At 36.1% G+C, this 23091-nt stretch overlaps 1 protein-coding gene across 1 annotated transcript in view; it reads left to right on the top strand.

The window, feature by feature from the left end:
• FMN2 (formin 2) overlaps nt 1-23091 on the top strand; it is a 153722-nt gene that overhangs the window by 11474 nt on the left and 119157 nt on the right. The window contains exons 2-3 of the mRNA XM_088524283.1: nt 7301-7467; nt 17993-18140. Coding sequence (XP_088380409.1) covers nt 7301-7467; nt 17993-18140 — 315 coding nt within the window. The remainder of the gene's footprint in view (nt 1-7300; nt 7468-17992; nt 18141-23091) is intronic.

The following is a 23091-nucleotide window of genomic DNA, read 5'->3' on the forward strand; positions in this document are numbered from 1 at the left end:
TAAAAGAAATAAATAGATAAACCTTGAAGAATGAGCGATTTGGAACAATATCCTAATCTAAATCATCAGAAGATTAGAAACTGCAATGAAAAAGTACAATAAATGAGTTCTTTAATCCAGAAGCGTGGTCTTTCAGGTCAGGTTTCCAGAAAGCAAGAGACTAAATTAATTTGCTATGTTCTTAAAAGCAAGAGGATGTACTTATGTATTTGTGCAGGCCTAAGGCCTGCACTCTTCACACGAAGAGGAGATGACTATTTGGCAAACTTCTGGGTGCACTTTCCAAAGCCTCTCCTTTCTCAGCAGTCACAAGCTTTTATGTTGTATTTAGATCGACTGGTACAGACTAGCTGAAAACTGTTTTGAAGCTTGAAAAGACAAGGAAATGAAACTAAAAAGGTGTAGAGTGCTCAGGTCTTGAAAAGTTAATTGTCAATATTAGTCACTCATTGTCCTGTATATTGGAGAGCTGTGGATGTACGTTAAAGAGCAGAAATTTAGAAACATGAAAATAAAGTGTGATTGTTTTGCCTCTAGGAAATTACTCTGTCAGATTTGTTGTGCAGTTTGGGGAAAAATAGATGAGTAAAACTGGTGCTACAAAGTACTTGAAGTAACATGAGGTTGTATTCAATAGTACTGTAAAGGAACATCAGATAGCTAAAGTAATATGTTGTGCTTGTATTAGTTTCTAATTTAAAAAATCTGAATCATTAGAAAATAGTATAAATAGTATAGTGACTAGCTCTCGTACAAGTAAATGTATATGTAAGCTTTGCAGTGTTTTTGTCTGCCAGGCATCTTTGCCTTCTCTTCCAGCATGTTGGGAAACATTTGATATTGCACAGTACAAGTGGCTTGCCAGATGATTTGGGCCTTACTTATGAGCTGGACAATAGTTTACACAGAAAAGGAGTCAGGAAAAAAAAAGTGAAACTTAAATAAATGATGAATATGATAATAGAGAATATGGAGATATATAAGGCAGCAGATATCTAACTTATAGTATTTCCTAACCCTTGAATGTGGTAGAAAATAGCTTTTTTCTCTATTTCTATCTCTCTGTATGTGTGTTTATGCCTGGTTTTCTTTATGGGAGTCAAAAAAAAAAAAAAAAGGCATAAGGAGACTATTATATTCTCTAACACAGAAAACAGAAGTGTAACGGTATAAAACATACACAACCATTTTGTGTCTTTCTTTCTTTTCCTTTTTCCCCCCATCCTAAGTGCCAACAATCAAGCAGAGCCTGTGGTAATTTTGGATTCAGAGCTTATAAAATAACTTTGCTGTGTGAGCATTTCTGAGCTCCCTGAAGTGCAAAAAAAAAAAAAGGAGGAAAAAAAAAAAGTGATACTGATTTCATTCTATTTTTTTTTAAGATGTAAGCAATACATGAGTCATCATTAATCCTTGATGAGACTTTGAATTATGGATTATTCAGGATTTGTGTTATGCTGAAGTGGTTCTCTCTGTGCATTGGGTAAAATTAAAAGGGAAAGTGCACCTCCATGCTGCATAGGTGAAGACTTGCCAATGCAGCCGCTCTCTCCATGGTGCAAGTGTACTGTATGTGGACATTTTGGAAAAGATTCACAGGGGACAAGACCAGGGGGGCATCTTAGGAATATGAGTCATTTTAATCATCACTGTCAACTTGGGCTTACTGACGGCTGGGCTCTGTCTTTTCCAAATTCAGTTTAAGGTGGACAGGAGACACTTTTTTTTTTTTTTTTTTTTTTTTTTTTTTTTTTTGGATTAACAGGAGTTGGTAGCAACATATGCTTTAGATGAACATTATAGCCAAGTATGTTGTACCTGTACTTTGAGGATGCATGCATGTATGTTTTTTGGTATGCTTATGACTAATATAATTCTTTCTCTTCTTTATCTCTTCCATTTATTCCTCTCCATCCCCTCAATAAATAAGTAAATCCAAAGCTACAAACAGCATGCTTATGGTATTGCTAGTTCTTGGGATTTGCTTACTCTCCTTGTTGCTCTTCGAAAGGTTGGGGTCTACTAAATAAGCTGGACAGGAAATAAGCTATAACGTGAGCTCTTTGACTCAGGATTTGTCTGCATTTCTCTGTGGATAGCACTCAACATGTTTCAATGTTTAATACTTATAAATTAAGTGTGAGGCATATTTCTTCCTCAGAAGAGCACAGACTCTTACTTTCAGCCTCAGTTTGAGGAGATAAAGTTGTGCTCAAATGTAAAGCTGTTGCAATAGAAAGATCAAATGCTTTTCCTTCCGCAATGGACACTCTTTCCCATAAAACTGACTCATGACAGACAAGGTGATTCAAATCATCAGAAGTAATGGTCAAAGTCTAGACATTGCTTCCATATAGGCAGAAGCCAAACACACACACAGGCAATTTTTTCATGGCAGGAAAGAAGCTGTGGCCAGTATTGTGGGGTATTATTATGTGAAATAAGTATATTTCATACAATATTGATATTATATGAATATTATGTCATATAATACATAGCTTATTTCATGTCATAATGAAATATTATATTTGTAGAACGACTCCTGGGGCAAGCTTCCCTTTCCTCTTCATGCTATATCTGACTAATCTGCTTTCACAAGATGGAGTATTAACAACAACCATGCTAAACAGTATAAGCCCACACTTTTCAACAAGGGAGGTAGTGTAAATGGAAACTATTCAGGGACTTGTGAATTTTCATTCTCCCATGAAAACTTGCTTGTAGAATTGTAGCCGGAGGTGGTTTTGATGAGTAGTGTTACTGAAGTTTTGGTAATCGCAAGAGGACAGATGCCTATAATGTAATCACAAGGAGATCACAAGACAGTAGTACTTCATCCTAACGGAAAGGAGAGGAAGAAGCAAAAAGACATGGAGGGAGAGAGCAGGTAGAATTTGGAAGCTGAGCCAGACGAGTTAGACCGAGCTGTGGCAGCATAAGTATCAATTATGTGTACCTGATTCTTCCAAAATTATTTTTTTAAGTTATTGTGCAATTCTTTGTAAGCAAAAAATACAAAGTCTTTTTGTCCTAAGAATATGATCTTGTAAGTTATTTTTTATTTGCTGAAGGATCATGGTAACATCCTCAGACCACTGAAACTTAGCCACAGGTCTTTTCCAATACAAAAATTATTGTCCCCCTTCTGACGCCAACCTTCTGTTTTTTGGGATAAGAAAAGAATAGCCTCCATGTCATGATCTGAGATCTCTGTGAAGCAGAGTAATTTATAAAGTATTTAAAAAAAAAAAAAAACTTTTCAAAAAGAATGCTGAGAGATCCTGATCCTTTAATATGTTTATGGCAATCAAGAGAAGTTGTCTTATTTTTTCCCCTAAATCCCTTCACCAGAAATCAGTTAATCATTTTAATTATGAAATCGTTATTCATTTAATAATTTCACGTTGTATGTGAGCAACCATGCTCAACACATTCAGATATTGTCTCATGAAAGTAATAAGTCTGCGATGATTAATGAGTCTGAGGTAAAAAAAAAAAAAAAAAAAAGGCTGGAGTTGCATTTTATCATTTTATTTGCAACTCAAAAAAGGAACAACTTCAGCTGAAAATCTTGCTGTGTTGAAGTTGATAGGAATTTAGCATTTGCCTCCAAAATGTCTGTGATTTTTGCTTTTGTTACTTAAGGAATAGATTTAGGTATTAACATTGTAAAATCTGTGTTTTCCACTTCATGTCTATAGACATATGTCAATTCAATTTGAATTAGTTTCAGACAAGTGTATAATGTAGATAGGGTAAAGGCAATCCATTTTAACTCAAAACATTAGTAGTTATATACCTGTGGAATCCAGAATTAGAAGATATTTTGTATACCTGTGGGGAAAAAAAAAATCTTCAGCTTGCCCTGAGTTGAAAATAATAAATGTAATGCTTTCCTCTGCTTCGCAAGCATCCCGCAGGACATTGCCTTTTCCTCTGTCCCCCCACTCTACTCCGAAAAGGAAAGGCCTTTTTGTAAATTTGGGTAGTTTTTGTCTTTTGTTTTGCCATTTGTGACATCCATTCGATTTGCTAGTAAGCCCTAGTCAATTAGATTAAAAAAAAAAAAAAAAAAAAAAAAAGCTTTTGGAATAACATTCCATTTTAAATATATTGCTTGGTAAGTGCTTTTGAACGTATAATCCATTTATTAGTGATATATAGATTTGTTCTAGCTGTTCACTGGGAAGTCAAGTCTGTGGGTACTGCAGACTGAACCAGTTTCAGCTTGCTTCTGGTAAAATGTGTTAACAAAACTTACAAAATACATTTCTTCAACTCAAATTTTAGTTTCTGTATGTGTCTGTATATCTGCATGGGGGTCTGTTTCAGGTGTCTGCAGCAATTGTAAAGAACAATTGTACAGTAGGAGAGCACAGCTTAATCCAAACACTACCTTTGTGTTGATAGTTGATGTTATTAACTGATCGATTATTTTCTTGCATCTGCCTGCATCTGATACAAAGCACAGCTTAACACTACTTAAGTTAGCTGGAGCAATGACATTAAATTTTTGATTATTTTAAATTAAGATGTGTTAACTTCTTTTTGATTAACTTCTCATGATTACATAACTTTTATTCCTCAGTTTATTCAAGGATTGATAATACACTCGAGAACACTTCAGTACAGATGGATGGCATAAATAGTACAAGAGTACAATGCCAAAAAGGATACTATTTAATTATACTGCAGAAGTGTATGCTTATTTTGCATTGTCTGAGTCCTAAAATGTGCTTAAGTGAATTTAACAAATAGTAATATTTAACTGCTATAAAGATTAAACTGAGTAAATGGCAACTAAGATTTTGAACAAACAATAAAATATTTGATCTTAAGAGTGTTTAAAAAGGTGCCGCTATAAAAATAAGGAATGAATGGACAGATTAAAAAACTCTCATGTCATTTACAGATGTTATTTACTTTCATTTCTTTAAAGCAGTAATGGGTTCTTTTATGTGTCTATGAGAAGATTCTTTAGAAGTGACCAAATTATTTTAAAGCTATTACTTTTTTGTTTTCTGGATTTTTCAAAAGTAGTGGACAACTGAATATTTAACGTGGAATATTCTTTCACTCTATTTTGTGCAGAGGGATCTTTTTATTTATTCTTTCATGGCTAATGTTGATGTAAAATATGTAAGAATGGGTAGGATAAGTTAATATAAAGCCTGGACTCCTTAACTTCCCTATTCATCCTCTTCACCTATCGTATTTTGACTAGATGCTTTTTCCATGGGTTCCACCCTTACTCAGTGATATAAGATGATACTATGATAATATGACTTCAGTGGGCAAAGCACAGTGCTAGCAGAAATGGTAGTGATTGATGTTCTGATGGCAGTGCTGTGCTTTTACTTGTTTGCTTATTTGTTTTCTAACAGTTCTAGGGCTAAAAGCCAGTATTTTTAGCTAGGTGTTTGTTTCAGTAAGAGTGATGCTAGCTAGTATTGAAGTCTGCAGAAGTGCTCTTTGCATTTATTTTACAGCATCTCTAGCATCAGCAGCTAAGCGCTGAAGAAAGATTCCTAAAATAAATTACGAAAACGTATATTGGCAGATAGCTCCCTACTTGTGCTTCACTTGTACATTTTTGTAATCTTGCCTGCCTTTGAGTTCCTGTGAGATTGCTGCATATTGCTGCAACTGTGTGTGAAGCTTTAGTAAAGTCACACTCCAAGAATGCCTGTATACAATCAATGAATACATTTGAAGACTATTTACCACACAACACTATACTTGCATAAGACAAAAGAGGGAAAGTGTTGAATAAGCAGTAAGGTTATCTTTATTTTATGGGTTGTGAAACCAAGGAACTGTTCTGCAAATTGATCAACATATGACAAAAATTGACATACATATGACAAGCCTGTTTCCTGGATATATTCCATTGTTTCTAACAAAAAGTTAGGAAACTCTGAATAATAATTCAAAACTATCAAGTCTTTAGATATGGAGATAAAATCCTAGTGCTAATTCTCTACACTTTAATGATTTATTGCCTTTTTTCTTAGTTTTACACAACTAAATTGCTATATGAAGTTAAAATAATATGGAAACTTTGGACTAAATGACACTTAAAATATTCTATCTAAATCAGAACCAGATGTTTTAGAAAATATCTTAATATCATTAAAAAATGCCATGAAATTTTACAATTTGAAAAAGATTAGCATTTGAATAGAAATGCTTTATATAGCTTGCATTTGAATGTGAAAAGCAGTATTTTGTTATTACTTTAACTGACACTGAAATGCTTCCTTTTAATATAGTACTTTTTTTTTTCCTGGAAAATACCTTTGGCTTGCACTTTGTGGAAAAAAATCAGAAACTGATTTAGGTACAAATTGTATTCTCACTTAGTTCATACTAAAACATTCAATTAACTTTAGTACTCCCTCTGCCTTTTTCTCTTCCAGTAGATCTATTTTATCTCTTCTTGTAAATCCCAACTTTGGCATCTTTTTACATTTTAGAGCTTAATCAAGCAATTTAATATTCTTAGAGTGTAGATTTTAGTGCAGCACGCGTATAAAACTAATCAAATTTTTTTAAGCCTCTTTCTGGCTAACTTCACACAGCACAAAGTTATTTCAGACCTCTAGCATTGTTATTCTGTAATATACTCTGAGACTTGCCCTCCTTTAATGCTGTGCTGAGATAACACATTGGGATCACAAAAACTGGCCCTGTAATAGAAATAGGTTGTTTTTCTGACTCCGTAAAAGATTTCCCTGAATTCTGTCCTTATAGTACTGCATTTTAGACTGGAGCACTGTCCTGCTCTGGAATTGCATTAAATATCCTTGTAAGCAGAAGAGATATTGGAGGGGGTCTATTATCGTTATTCTATTGAGAGTTTCTCTACCAAAGTTGTGCACAATTTCTTAAAGACTCTGGTTGCTTTGTGATTCAGAAAACAAAGGCTCATTCCAAGAGCTAGGAGAGTTCTACAGCTGTGTGGCACCCTTGGAAAAAGTTATTTAATATCTTGGTAATATCTCAATTTTCTCATCAGGACAACTGTATAAAAAATAAATAGGCAATTGATGCTGCACTAGCATCACTTTGTCTATCTCTCTCTCTCTCTCTCTCTCTCAATCATGCTGGAGGTCAGTTCAAATGATTTTATAGAAACATTTTATATTAAAGACTTATTGGATGTTTTCTTTCAAGAATTTTGGAAACCTATATTGTACTTGAAATACTTCTTGATTTTTTTAATATGTGTTGCAATGTCTTAAGCTTTATATCCTATAGACATAGAAATTCTTACTATTCTATGTTATCACCTTGGCAGGGAGAACTCTGCTGGAAAAGCTTTTCAGTCAGCAGGAGAATGCGCCACAAGAAGAAGCAGAAAAACTATGTTCTCGTATTATTGCAATGGGTCTTTTGCTTCCTTTCACCGATTGCTTCAGAGAACCGTGTAATCAGAGTGCCCAGCAAAGCACACCCACCTTTGATGTAAGTACTAAAAAAGTTACCGTCCGTCTGTCCATGAGGGACATGAATTATCAAATGTTTGCAATTCCTAAGTCAATCCTAAGAGAGTCCTGCTATTTATATTAATCAAAATTGCTCTTAAAAATGTGGCCAACTGTATCTTCTGAGTTCAGGCATGTACACTTTTGTAGGTAAGTTTAGTTCTAAAAGATTCTCCCATAACTTTATTTCCCAGCATTTTAACTTGTATCATATTCGGTTGCACTGTTGTTCTGTAGCTGATGCTTTCCTGAAGCTTTTCTCTTTGAATGCAAGTGCTGCACAGGTCTAGCAGCATTTCAGTTGCAACAGCTGGTTCAACAAAAATATAAATTAAGAAAATGGCAGAATACCAGGTGTCATGAAAGTACAGAAACTAAGTAGGATATGTATGCTAGATTTGCCTCTTCTCCCTCAAATTCTGCCATTTGACATTAAGTAGCGCAGGGTCAGCGCAAGTCGACTGCTGGCACTCTAGCTAGAGGCTTATCTGACTGGAGGGTCTTCTGGCCAGCTAGAGCACCATGATGTTAGTGATGTCTATGTGCAGTTATAAAACTTGATATACTTAAAATACTGTGATGCAGACAGGGCCTAACGTGCTATTCCTTCCCCCGGATGACGAATTCAGTATTATGTGATTCTATCATGATACTGTGTGATCATGGAAATTTTACACTGGAAGTTTTTCCTGGTCCTTGTCACCAAAATGTTATCTTTAATACCAGTTTGCTTGCTTGCTTCTTTGTTTTTTTGTACTGGTTGACATAACCGAAAATAGTTGGTGTGTTTACTCTTTTTGAGTAATTCAGAATAATGTACACAACTAATCTTCTTAGTGCTTTTCTGGTAAAGATTTTCCCTCTTCTACACATGAAGAAGCTGATCCACAGAGTTGTTGTATGATTTGGTTAGGACTATTTTTGTTAGGACTGTATTCTGGTTTTATTGTATATTCAATTAATCTATTCCTTCATTAGTTTAGAATACAAAATTAGGAGAGGAAAAAAAAACTTTTAATTTGGCAAGGTCTATATATGTAAAAAAAACAAAGTTTGCAAAGAAGCAGGGGAGAATATTTTGTTGTTTATTGATGTACCTCGCTTTTCTGCGTAAGAGACTTATTCTAGTTATCTTTCATTGAACAAAACCAGCAAGACAGACTGCCTGAGAAGGAAGCAAGTTCTAGCCCAGAGCTGCATGAACATGGTTTCAGAGCTGGCAGTTTAAGATGTTGCCATCTTACTAACAGTTTTAGTTTGAACTGAGATACCAGAAAGCCACAAATTCCCAGCTATTTTTTCTCAGTAAAACCTCTAAACAGATCAAGCTTCTGTAAAAAAAAAAAAAAAAAAAAAAAAAAAAAAAAGTCAGAAGTGGCATAAAGACTTGTGTGTGCAAGCAGCACAGCCTCCTTCAAAAGAACGGGCATCTCCTGCCTCGAGCAGAGGAATCCCAACACCTGCATGGGTGTCTCACACGATACAAAGGTGGGGGCTGCTGTTATTGAGTTGGCAAATATGTTTGTGCTTCAGTCGTGGTGACCGTAGCACAGGTTCTTCCACAGACTTATTGTACAAGCCCTGTAATGTTTAGACAATGTTTAGAAGTTGAGGTATAAAATCATATAGTGGAGAATTTCTTCAAAATTGGGCTACTCCTACATGCTTTTGCTTCATAGGGTCAAAATATCTCACAAAAATAAGTGCAGATGGTTATGTAAGGCAATGAGACCACAAGTAGATAACAGGAAAAAAAATATTGACAGTTTATTACTTACAACAGGACATGTACAATCTGTGATTCCCGTGTATCCTCTTGTATCTCTCTTGATATCTGTACTTTGTTTACTTTGTTTACTTTGTTAGGTTTTCCTTTTCTCTTTCCTTTTTCTTTTTTAATTAGCTTAATACAGTATTTTAATGTTGATCTAATCATGCTTCCATTGATTTTAAAGATAGAGGAAGTAGACTAGTATTAAACAATATCCAAACTTTTGCCCATTTGGAATTTGGAGACACATAATCTTTGCCCTTAACATCCAAAAACTGAAGCGCAGCCAGTCCTATATTCCCCCTTCATCTCTGAGTTCATCAGATGTGATGCTTAACAGTTACTGCCTCCAGCTTCATCCTGGATCTGCTCCAGTTTGGCTGGAGTCCTTTTCACTCAGCTGAAACTGCTGTCAACAGAGCTCCGGCAAATCTGCCCCGCTCGGAGACAGGTTTGTCTCCCACCTTGTTGTCCTTGATCCCTGCTGCTTCTCACTCTGGGGATCACTTATTCCTTAAAGTTACTCATTTGGCTGCTTTGATTCTGTCTTAGTCTGGTTCTTATCAAGCCTCTTAGGTCACTCCTTCAGCATGTTTCTTTTTCAGGATTGCCAACTTTCTTTCCACTGAAATCTTTCCTTGGACCCCTCCTTTTCTTCCTCTGTGAATGGCCCCGTATATTTCTGAGGTTTCCATTATTATTTTATTCTTCTGAATCTGATCCTCTCGCCCCTTTTATTTAAGTGTGGTGCCACAGATATATTAGGAGTGTTTTTTTTTTTTTTGACGATGTTAGGTTAGATGTTTATAAAAGTAATTCAGTAAGTTTTGTTCAGCCTATGATCTATTTCTCATGACCTGAAATGAATATAAACAGATTATTTAAAAGTTGTATTCTCTCACTCTGATCTCCTTTTCTGGATGCCCTCCAGTGAATTTAATTTAACGTGGCTAATGCTGAACCCTTTCTGCTGTCTTGAAATGTTTGCAGTCACACATCTGACTATATTCTCATCTTCCATACTCCTCATTCTCCATGGTCACATCTAATTCCCTCTCTTACCACTATCTATCCAATTTTCGTGTGTGTGTGTGTGTGTGTGTTTTTTTTTTTTCTCTCCCCTCAGTAACACTTCACAAGACCTCTCCTTTTCTTTCTGTTCAGACATTAAATTCTTTGGTGTGGGACCTCTGCCTCCCCCACCATCAAACAAATGAAATATCCTCTGGCTGAAGGGTATGTAAAAGAAAGAAACATTTTCTGTCCATCCCTAGTGGCTGTGGTATGTTACTAAATAATCTTATTATAGCACCGTTGTAGTCCTAAGCTTTTTAGCACATTACCTCATTGTGTGATCCTATTAGAGTAAAACCAATGCAAAGTTGAGCTGGCTAAGCAATTCATCTTTGGCTAGAATGTATACCACAAGTTTTACAAGTACCTGCTAGTAGGATCATAACCTCCAAAAAATAAAGATCTCATCTCCTGGTTAGCCGCTTTCTTAGTCATGTATCACAGGAGTTGGAAACTGGTCCTCTTTTGAAAGCCATTAGTCATGTGTATAAAATACGGACATCTGGGCTAGAGCTGAAACTGGTCAGATACCAGTTAAAAGCTGACACTTTGCTTTCAATGCAAAGCAACTTTACTTACTGGCTTATTTATGTAGCTATTAAGAAACATTGACTGACCCAGCATTTGTCTGCATTTTATCTGCTAGTTAAAATTCATACAATTGTAATTTTGTAGTCTCTTAATTAAGTCCTCCCATTTCAGATTTTCCAGTTCACATTGTCTGTTCATGGCAACAGTCTTAAGTTGTGGGCATTTTTCCCTTGTGGGAAGACCTTGTGGATCTTTTCCTTTTTTTTTTTTTTTTTTTCTCCCCTAATATGCTTTCTAGCAGTCTTGTGTTTTGTTCCTGAATATTAATTTTAAAATGCTTTAATTCTCTATGAATGACTAAATTTTCTGATAGAGGCTTTTTATGCTGATTTTGTATAGACTCTTGGGAAAAAAACTGAGTGGTGCTCTGGATACAAGAGTAAAGCAATCTACTAAATCCCTTTTTTTGAAAACTTAATCTCTGTTGCACAGTAGGTGTTCAACTTCACAACTTCCTCACAACTATTTTGTCAGGTGATGCAAACCTGCGCTATGGTTTTCCATATGCATCTGAAATGTGGTTTTAAGATATTTCTGCCTTACATACTAAGCTGTGATCTCTCCTTATTTCTGGTGTCGTTCTAATTGTGCAATCACCTTGTTTTTAATTATTCTGTTCTATGCTGTTAGTATGCTGAATGAAGATGTTAGTGAGCTAGAAATGGCTACGTATATTAAGTGCATAAAGGTATTAATAATGTATAAATGATTTTGTCATATTCTATAATGAAAGAGATAAATAGGTATTTTCTGAAGTTTTTTTTTTTTCTTCTTTTTCTCATGCTGTGTTATGTTATAGCTTATACATAGGCTTAGTTCACAATTTAGGATAGGAACTGTACTTTGGTTGATTTATTATGATGCCTGTCTAGGCTGTCATCTGCTTCTGAAATAATGCTTCCTCAAGGAAGCAAAGGGCCAGACAGCATAAATGAGGAATGCTGTAGAAATGGCTTCTTTCCTATTATCTCTTGGCCACCTGTGGTAGCAAAGATGCTTTTCAAGGAAGTAAAGATGTTGCTTGCTTTCTGCTGAGGAGCAGCAGCTGGAGGAGGAGTTAGCAGCATTGAGTGTTAGCTTCTATTTGCACTGCTTAGACCAGTCTGAAAATTGGTAGTTGCACAGACTGCAGACACCCCCTTTGCTCTCGGGAATCAGAGCCAGAGCTCTCTGAGCTAGTGAGTGGTTTCCAAGGAGCAACTGTCCCAAGAATTGACTTCAGTTATGAGAGCTTTTCTTTCAAACAAACTGCATCACACCATTGGCAACAGCACAGCATTTCTTCACACATACGTGCAATCCTAAGGAATAAAACATATAAGATTTTATATAGTCAGATCTTATGACATTTGGCATGGCAATATGTTAGGGTCGCTTATGAATAAGACTTTCAAAGTAAACAAGTAAAAATTGTTAAACGGAACGCACAAAATGGTTTGTTCCTCTGCTCCCTTAATCTTTGTTTGTCATGTAGTTACCATGGCAGTTGAGTTTGGCTAAATTAAAGCCCTCATCTCTGCTCTTCCTTTTCCATTGCCCAATCACTGACACTTTGTCTTTTGTGGTAAGCAATTCTGAATGTTCCTTAGAGTGCTAAAATGGAAACAGTTGGATGATCACCGGCTGAAGTGTTCCTGTTATGCTGCTTCCCAGCTTCTTTTTAAATTTAATTGCATATTTATTTTATCGCTTACATGTGACCCTGCAATTTTCTAGCATCTCTTTTATTTATTTTTTTTCTCTTTAAGAAAGAAATTTCAAAATAGTTGTATGCAGGATTAAGATGCTGGTCACCTCGTCACCTCAAGTGATTGTGATATTTAATGGTTCTCTGTGCATTGACCTAGGAATGACAATGATACAATGTCTTTTTTTTCTAGCTTGGAATCGAAAATATAGTGACAGGTAGCAGAGTTTTTGCATACAGCACATCACTAGGATTTCAAAAGCAAAGTTTTACAGTAATACTAATTTACTTTTCAGGTGAAACAGAGATGAAAAGAATCTTCTGATGAAACTGTTTCCTTTGAAAGTTCAGATTTGTCAAGACCAAAACTTATGGCAGAAGTGTGTCAGTGTAGGTGGAAACAATGTCTGATGGGCGAGCATCTTGACTCGGCTTATAAATTATGGAGATAGCAAAAGAGAGAAGACTGTCAGTTGGTCTACATAAGAGTTGATAACCCAGCATTCCTAGGATGTGGCCTCTCAGATGGAACTTCAAGTCCCATGCGTGAAAAGGCAGGATGTAGATCTTGAGGTTCTCCTGTTTCATTGTGCACTAGAATGCCAGTTACGAGGCTGTTTCCTCTTTCAAAGCAAATTGGTCTTATGCTCTCCAGCTCAACCTCTTCTGCTATATTAATTGAAAAGTTATGGGGGCACAGGAAGAGCAAGAGGATAATTCTGGAACTGAGTGAATATAGATGTGGGAATCTGAGATCGTTTCCTGATTTCCTTTCCCTGTGATAGTTCAAAGCACTGGGCTACTGGCTCCATTGCACTCTCTTATCCTCAGGACTTGGTATTGAAATCTTAGAAAAGTTTGTGAGGATCAAATGCACATAGTCCTACTTTGTAGAAGAAGAAGAAGCCATTTCTGAGTGATCATGCAGCATGAACTTTTGGCACATGAAAAGTGTTTTTGAAGATTTTGTTCAGGCACTTCAATTTTATGAAAACTGGATGAGCAAGTGAATGAAACTTAGTTCCCAAGGATAAAATGCTGTTTCAGCCCGACAGCATTATGACCAGATTGATGTTTTTCAGTCTTATAAAGCATCTTTACTCTCTAGTATGGCCAGAGGTAGTACAAGCTGAGAACCATTTTTAGTCACTGCTCTGGTTCTGTCAATGATCAGAGCCTTGTTACTGAACCTGTCCTCAAAAAGTAAACCGCTTTTCCCATTCTTGATTGTATTGATTTCTTTATTTTAAAAGCTGCTTAAAATAAAGCAGTCTCCTGCTGATAAGAGCATTCAGAGGTAGTCTGGTTCTAATTTCTGGAACTAAGCTTTACTTGTCCTGTTAACTATTTATATGTCAGGGCACATGCAAAAGCTTTCTGTCCTTTCAGAGCATATATGCCTAATACATCGGAATGATTAAACTTCCTGAATAGTTTAGGAAAAAAAACTGGATACAAGAGTATCAAAGAGTGACAAAAGGTACAGTAAACAGGTACTTATGTTTAAAAACAAAACAAAATTTTGGGGGGGGGGGGGGGGAAATCCTGTGCACATGAAACAGAAGGTAGCAAGTCTAAATTACTAAATTACAAGTAGTTGTGTACAAATGTGGCACAAGCTCTTAAGAGCACTTAGAAACCTAGGCCTGTAAAATGAGGTCTGAGTTATGGGGTTATGGCCCTGGTTATCCCAAGTTCCATAAAATGGAATTCCTCTGTGAGTTTATCCAGTTCGTCCTTAAGTGCAGTTATGCTCTTCCTTTCTCCCTACTCCCTCAGCTCCATCCAGTGAAAGGCTGTCCTAATACAAGTTGATTTAGTGATCAGGAGCATTTTGGTATCTACCAGCCGTGGTAACTCCCAGCCCATCTAGACCTCTCTGCAGACATACTAGTCCTTTCTGACCTCCACTCTTCAGGATAACTTTGGGTTGAGTAGAATTTGAGGTTCTACTGAAAAATAGCCCAAGTTTCTGGGCTCATTTGAACTAAGATGGTCTGAATGATAGGACTGTGCCTTAGCCCTGGAGTATCATGGAGGGTAGTACCAATTCAACACTGTATAAGAAAGATCGGAGTGACGGTTAATGTGCTTCCCCTGTGCGATGTGATGTTCAGCTGAAGAGCAAGGCTCCTCCTGAAAGAGCAGTGTGTATCGATACCTGAGAATTGAAGTTATCTCTGAAAAGCTGCATTTTGTGTCCAGTGAGAGCTGTCTGGGAAGAGAGTGAGTTAAACTACAGATCTGACGCTCTGATGCAGTAGCATCTATAAGCGGTAAAATATTTATTGATTAGGTACCATCATGCAGTTTGCCTTGCCCATGTGTGAGTGCTCTGCAGTTTTAAGAACCAGTGGAAAGTGCTATGTAAGGGTGCGTGGAAGCAAGAACTTCTCTAGATGTTACATTTAGTATGCTGGGATCTCGCTGCTTTAAGCTTTTGAAATCCCCAGAGAAGCAAGTTGGAATAAATAAGACTGGGATAATTTGTGTGGGGTTTTTTTTCCCCCCCTAAAGGAGTGGTCTGTTTATTTTTATTTTTATTTTCTTCCTCCTTCTAAATGTGGAGTTTGAGCAAGATGAAATGGAAATTCCAGATATATTCAAAGTTTGAGCATGGTAAGAGAATTTACTGTCTGCACTTACAAGATGTAATAAAGATTGCCTCAGAAATGAAAAGATTAAAGGACAGAAATTTGGATATGGAAGTCTGTAGGTTCGTGAATGCTATGTAATGTAAATGTAGTAAATTTATTAATGGTGAATGCAAAACAGCATATTTATTTGCCTTGTTTTATTCAGTTTATTTTACCTGAAAAGTAATTCAATGTAAGAATTGGATGCATGTGGATTTCTTCAGAGTAAGAATGTAAATTCATGGTGTTACCAGCCTGCGAGAAGAGGAGGTGAGATGGGTTAATATATTAGCCCAACTTGTGGAGAAAAAGACAAACGGCCAAGAGGATAAAATTTTTGACAGTGTCTACAGTGATTGGGAAGACAGTCATCCCTTTTTGAAGGGCGTGGAGGTGGAGATGGGGTTAATCCTTTTTCCAGTTTACATGTCATCTAAGGACTATTGACAAAAGAAAATCCAGACATTCAAAATTACCTTGCTTTGGTCATGTTTTTTTTTTTTTCCAAATCATTTTATCTGAGCTATTATTAGGTATCTTGTATGTACATTGAACTCTGATGTGGTATAATTATAACGCAAGTTCATTTGAGGCAGCAAGTTTATATTTATCACCTTGAGTGACAAGCCTCTTCTCTTATCCTCTTCTACGCTGAATATTGAATGAAAAGATAGAAAAAAAAATGTCTAGAAAATACATGATCTTTACACCCACAAACAAATCTCCCATGCTGAGTTAGGGGTCAGAATGATGTGATCCCTTAGTTTATAACTATTTATAGTTTATATGCTCTAAATTCTATCAGCAAGTACAGCGATATGTTGTGTTCAAATCCTCTGATAATGTGTCCCATCTGTACCATAGTCTGAGACGCGCTGCGATTTGTTAGTATATCTTAATGCATGCAGACTCTTCATGTTCCAAAAATTCCTCGTTAAATGATTGTTCTGTATCCTCTAAGAGCTGGCATGGCTGAAATATCATGTCTAGAAAAAGTTTAACTGTTTGTCTTCCTCGTGTACATTATCCCCTACACTATCACTATCATCTACAGCGTACCTTCTGTTTTATGGCCATATAATCCTACTAACTATTTTCAGTGAAACCCCACTGTGCTCAGCCCCCATAGTCGTTGTTCTCCCCATCGTTCCTTGTATTGCCAGCATTTTGCAGCTCTAAGTAGTGGACTGGATGACAATATTTTCTTCTGGTTTGTCTCTGACTTCTTTTCATTGTATTTCCCTCTGGTTTTGCACCTTGGATAATACAGATAATGAGATTAGTAGTAGTATGCAGCACCATTTTTTTTTTCTCTTCTTTATTAACCACGTTGTATATGGGTATTATTATGTCCCTCCCACAGGAATCTAGAAATAGGGAAAAAAAACAACGTAATATATATCTGCATGGGGGAAAAAAATATAATTGGTATTAATTGGATGAAGCTGGAATATTTACTAAAAGAATTGCACTAGTCTTGCCTGATTGTGTGCTTAAATGCAGTAGCATAGCAGATGAGAAAAAGGCTTTTCAAAGACCATGCAGTCCAGAGCTAGCTAATGAACCTAATGTGATTTGTTTTTGTATCATTTTTGTCCACCTATTTTTACTTTAAACACTTTAATCTAAAAATTAAGCATGCAGCAAGACAAATATATCTTACCAAGTGACTGTATCTTTTGCAATGTAAAGGGTAATAAATGTGATCTCCGTGAGAAGATATTGCTGTGCGATATGACTGTGTTTTGATTCTGTGGTTTGATATTTTTTTCCCTCAGCTTTGTATTATAAAATTTTGCATATTTCCAGGTCAATTACTGGGATGCTAATACTCTTACTGTCACTGATCTTTATAGTGTTGTAGAGTATATAAAGATTTTATCACAACTTGTGCGTGTTAGTGCATACTGAGAGTCAATAACAAATTGAACTGTGGTCAGCTAAATTTTGTTTTGTTTTTAAACATAAGTACCTGTTTACTGTACCTTTTGTCACATTATTTGGATTTATTCTACTGTTAATGAATGAATTTCCTCAAAGCTATCAAGTAATAAATATATATTTTAACTTGAGGTCAGAAGATTGGGGGTGTGTGTAGTTATATATGTGTATGTGTGTGTATTAAATATATTTTTAATTCTAAAAGCCAAGTCAGTTTTCTATCTGCCTTTCTATGAATATAGAAATGTAAAAGAGGATAACAGTTTAGCAGGATTGCAAAGAAAAAAAAAAAAAAAAAAAGTTCAGCTTGACCTGATCTGGGGAATATTCAGACTTCCTTATTTGCACAGTTGATTTAAAAGTGTTAGTATGAACCAAAATATATTTCCTTCTCTGACCCATGAACTTGTCCCCATGTAAAGAGCTTTTTTCAGAATGCACAGAATATATTATCTCTTTAAGGGCAGGAGAAATGGAAGCAAATTCCTCATATGCTCAAAAAAATGCTGAACGCATCTCAAAGCACTGTTCCTGATGATGCAGATTGATGCTGCAGATAAATATAAGATTGAATTTTTTTTTAATTGTTAGTAGAGATCTTTTTAAAACCACTACATTCATTTCTTTTAAGGTAGATTTGTGTTAAATCTTCATAGGGAATGAAGAGCATAAAACCTAATCTGAATTGATACAGGAGTGGATAACAAACTGTTTGTGTTGGAAGCAAACAGTTTGATATTTTGAGCTTGTATTTCTTATACAATGAACTTCTCAACTTTTTTTTTTTTTTTTTTAATAACCACAGCAAGACCAGCTTTATACTTGGGCTGCAGTTAGCCAACCCACACATTCATCGGATTACATTGAAGGAAGCTTTCCAAGGAGAATTCCATCTGCGTGGCCCCCACCCAAACCTCCAGATGAGGAAAAAAGACTCAAAACTACGGAAGGAGGTAGAGTTCTTGGATCCAAATGTGATACATGGCACAGAGAGGGAGGGCAGAGCTGCTGTGTTTGGGAACCTGAGGCATAATGTAAGATATTAACTTCTAACAAATATGTGATTTTGAAGATCTAGGACTAGAAATACTACTAGCTAGCATGAATCTGATCAAAAATAGTCAGCAAAATCCATACTTTTTTAACCGTCAAGATGTGCAGCTGGCATTGGCTGACTAATGGATTTTGCCAGGTGTTGTGATCTTTGTTCTTCTCCAGTTTATGTTTCCTCAGAGCCATGAAATAGAAATACTTTTCTCTCCTTAAGGAAAGGAAAACTTCAGAAGGCCACTAGTGATACACTGAATGTTATTAGAGTGGTGTGAGGTATTCCTTTGTGGATTCAGCAGTTTCCTGCTGACAGAAAAGCAGTTTATCTGAAAAATAAATTGAGGTCTTTCTTAAGAAGTCTGTTTATCTTAAAAGTCATTCAGTTGCTATACCAGCCTGCCAATTTATTTTTAAAGCTTCTGTGCTTTCATTAAAAACTTTATTTTAAGCTGACAATTAAATAAAGCTAGATTTTTTTTAAAAAAAAAAAGTTTTATAGCTTAGAAAGAAATACAAAAGAGAATTTAAAACATGTTTTCTATTAATGTGGGCAAATACCACAGGTTCTTGGAGGACAGGTTTTGCATTACTATTCAACAAGTCTCAACACTGTCAGGCTGCATGCATCCCCGTGACCTCCATGGTGAGCCACTGGCTATTCTCAAATTTTCCGTTTCCTACCACTCCTTTTTTTCATTGCTCAAATTTGAAGAATTAAGTCATTATTTCAACAGAGCTGTTTGTATTGCTTGTAGGCTTTGGGTGGAGTTAACTCCAGTTTTGTTTCTCTTTGGGATTTCTTTTACGGCTTCCTCTGAAACACAAGCAAAGTATATAAATGAACATCATAGATCATAGCAACACTTTACTTTTTCTGGTATCATTTATTCCAGTGTTCACAAGAAAAATAAGCGATGCCGACTGAAATGCAGCATTGCATTATAATTCTGCAGTGCCGTTTGTGCCGTGGCTTTTAGCAAGGCAGCTCTATTAGTCATCAAGGGAATGCTGCACCCGTCTCACTGATGTAGCTCAGAAAGTGAAACATGACAATACTTGAATATTGGACTAGCCACTTTTAGACTAACAAGCCACTGTTTTATGTTAGCTGCAATGAGGGGCTGCCACATGTGATGGCTGAATTCGCTGTTGGGTTCTTGAAAAGTCACTCATCTTTTGACATGGAGATTAAGCTAGTGGACAAGCATTCGGAATTTTTAGGGACAGACACTGGACTAGAAAGGCATAAGGCTGAAAACTGCTTTTTATTTTACTTATCTACTTTAGCCCAGCAAAGGCTGATGCAAATAAACAATGTGTTTGTGGTGTGTGGTTTCTTTTCTTTCTTTCTTTTTTTTCTTTTGTTTGCTTACCTCCAGGTTTGTATGCTCTAATATTTATAGAAGACAGCTGATTAAATTATTTATAAATATGTGAATTTTGGGTGTTTCCTGATTAAGAAGAGTTTTTACCATTAGGATAATATCAATAATTTTTAAACATGTTCATCTTCTGCATGGTTTATTTCCTTTATATAATGTTCTGTCTAATATTCCTCTTCTATAGGCATAATGTTTAGAGATTTTCTCTGCTCCTTTTGTCAGTTGCAGCCTTGTCAAACAAATGCAACTGAAAATCATCATTTTGTGCATGACACAAGCATTTTACGAGTACCCCTGTCGATGTGCAAAAATATTAAGAAAATAGAATTAAAGTAAAATGGAAAATTGTGTATTGTGACCAGTTCTAAATGGAATATAAAGAGTTCTCAAAAATCACCTGACGTGTCAACTTTACACGTGTATTCAGTTCTTCTTTTCTTTGCTTGTTGGTGTGAATTTGAAGCATAAGACATGGAAGGAAGAGCTAAAAAGTGACTTTTCCTGAATACTATTCAGGCAGATGTAGAATGTCATTTTTTGTTTTATTATTTGCATGCTTGCCGTGTGGAAGATCCTGGAGGTGAGTGACCTTTCAGGTGAACACTGAAAGGTAGAGGACCCAAGATACATGACAAAATTGTTTTATGTGTACGTGTCTTTTCGAGCTGGAGGGGCAAAGCATTTTTCTGAAGATTGAAACTACTGTGTATACAGAAGCTGTATTTCTGCATTAAATTCATTTATTGTTGTATTAGCTAAAGATACAGTATTCAAATTGGAGATAATAACTTCTAAACAAAAACTTGAATTTTAGGTGAGCTATTGATTCAGCGGGGAATGTGGCAGGATTTTTTTTTTGTGTACAGTACTCTTATACATTACTTTCAGGCTTTAAGTAAGGCAAAAGTGAATTCTGCAAGAGTTAGGTAATCCATCCCTAAAATAGCAAAGCATGTAATCATCAGTTTAATGTGGTATATATTAAATAAATTTGCTGTGTGCTCTGTGGGGACAAAGAGAAGGAATGTTGTTGAGTGTAGGAAGAGAATTATTACAGAAATTAGAGGTTTGGATTTTTCACTATTTGTTGTTGTTTAAGGAAGGTTACCTTGGCTATTTTGTATTTTGTTTTAAAAAAAAATGAAGTTTGGAAATATCTAATATAAATTTCCGTTCAAGACTTTAGATCCTTTTACCAACAACTCAGATTCCCATTTCCATTCTGAATTCAGATAGGTTTGGCGACTAATGTGGCAATAAGTTCAGTGATTATGGCATGGATGTGTGTGTGTATATATATATATGTATGCAGAATCTAAATCTGTTTCTTCCCTTCTTTTGGAACTAAACCCTGCTAACTTCATGCTGTAGCACATTGTCCAAATCTAGATATAACAGGGCATTAGATATTTGATTGTTTTCATTCTTTGCTGTTGATGCCGTTCCACTTAACGTACAGGAAGAGGCAACGACACCTGGGTACTGGAACCCAGGCATCCTTTGCCCCTGTAGTTTGTCCTAACCACTTGGGCTTGTGATTAACGAAACTGAAACAGCCCCAACATGCTAAATTTCTGAGATACAAGTTAGTGTCTTTACCAAAACTAGCCTTGTCCAGACACATATTTCCTTTGCTTTATACAAAATGAACAAAGCAAATATGGTCTTGGGCTAAAGCAAACATGTCTTTTATTGAATAACACTTTCACTTTTCTTTCTTTTTTGGGGGGTTTTGCTTAGCAAAGAATAATAATTAAAAAAAAAAAAAGTAGTTTGAGGATAAATGGGTTTAATTTTGCAAGTTTTGGTAGCCTAAGCTTAAAATTAACTGTTCATATTGCCCTGGATTGAGCTTATATTTATAACAAAGCTCGCCTAAACTGAAAAATAACCTAGAGATTTGTATCGCTATTAAATATTGATAAATGTATTGACACTGTCTTTTCCCATATCATTCATATTTCCTTTCTTTCAGTACTTCGACAGAAGTTTTGCAGTAAAGGGCACAATTTGCCTGATTTGCAGAGCAGGAAACATTAGCAAACAGGAAAGATACTGGTTAACTGTGGTTTGGCTGGAGCTGACTACCAAGAATCTTGGGGCATTGCAGTAAGCGGAGAGTCAGCCAGCCTATAGGAAATTAATTCAAAATAATTCAGGCTAATACTTTGAGTTCTCTGAGGTGTAATGCAGTATCTTCTCCCTTCCTCCCTCCTCCTGGCTCATTTCTTTGTACGGTTTCAGATTAAAAAAATCTCTGGATAAATATGTAATAACCGAAAGCACTGGGGAACTTGACCTCTCAGAATTTAAGTAAATTGCTAATTCTACTCAGAGAGAAGTTTTGCATTTGGCAGGCTAATATCTAAACAAACACGTTTGATAGGAATGAAGAGAGTAGTGTATTTGTGTAATGCTGATATATAAATATCATCTCTCCCTTGGGACTTGTATAGCAGTCTGTTGCAATTACAATTGCATTGTGCCAATTTAAAGGGTTGCTACAAGAATTAAAAAGCAAGAGAAGGAAGATGCGAGTACTTGGGCATAGTCAGGGCAGCAGTGGGATAACAGCTATTCAGGAAGTGCACAGAAGCAGAGGGCAGGTCTGGCCCCAGTGCTTTTAATTGTTACATACTTATCCATTTTTTTTTTTTTTTTTAACATCTGAAACGGGACAAAAAAAATGTGGCAATACTGACTGTAATTTAACTGGCTTGGGTATAAGTAGTGCAGCCACAGTAGAGTGCACCTGTGCTTGAGCTAGTTTATCCATGCTACCATATGGCATCCGGATGCATATTTTCTTCTCGATTACTCTACTCTCATGAATTTTTGATGCTCCTCACTCATCCTTCGCTTTTTTTTTTTTTTTTAAAAAAAAAAACCTTTCTGGCCTGAGAACAGCTATCTCAAATGCTCTTCTAAGAGCTATAGTGAGGAGATTAGTTCAGAAAACTTAGAGTTACTGGTGTCAAATGACTGTAGATAGCAATAAAATTAGTCATGCACATGTGCATGTCTTGTCCAGCACTAGAACGCAGGACAAGCTTAGTGTGAACAAAAATGACATTAATCTAAATTTTGTCTTTACCATACAGAAATCTAAAACTGCATGCATAGCCCCTAGGGAAATACACAGTCTGGTTGGGTAGTCAAAGAAGCTCTCTTCTTTCACATAATTTGTAAACCATATATTGAACAGTTACCTATTTTAAGAATGCTAATATTCTTTGGTTCTTTCAGGGGAGGTTTTTTGCTAGAAAGTAATTATTCTGTGTATTTGTGAGAGACAATGAGCTGTTTCTCACATGGCAGTCTATCCTCACATGGCAGTATTCAAGCAGGAGCCTTGCAGGATATCTGCCACTGGCAATGAAACTTCCCCCTTGCCCGTCCTGCCTCCAGCAGCTGAGATTGTCAGTAAAATGTAAGGTCCAGGTGGTTTAAGCTGATGATCATGCACCATCAA

This window comes from Tinamus guttatus, unplaced genomic scaffold (genome assembly GCF_059628265.1).
Source record: "Tinamus guttatus ecotype Peru unplaced genomic scaffold, ASM5962826v1 Tinamus_guttatus_pri_ptg000208l, whole genome shotgun sequence".
Lineage (NCBI taxonomy): Eukaryota > Metazoa > Chordata > Aves > Tinamiformes > Tinamidae > Tinamus > Tinamus guttatus.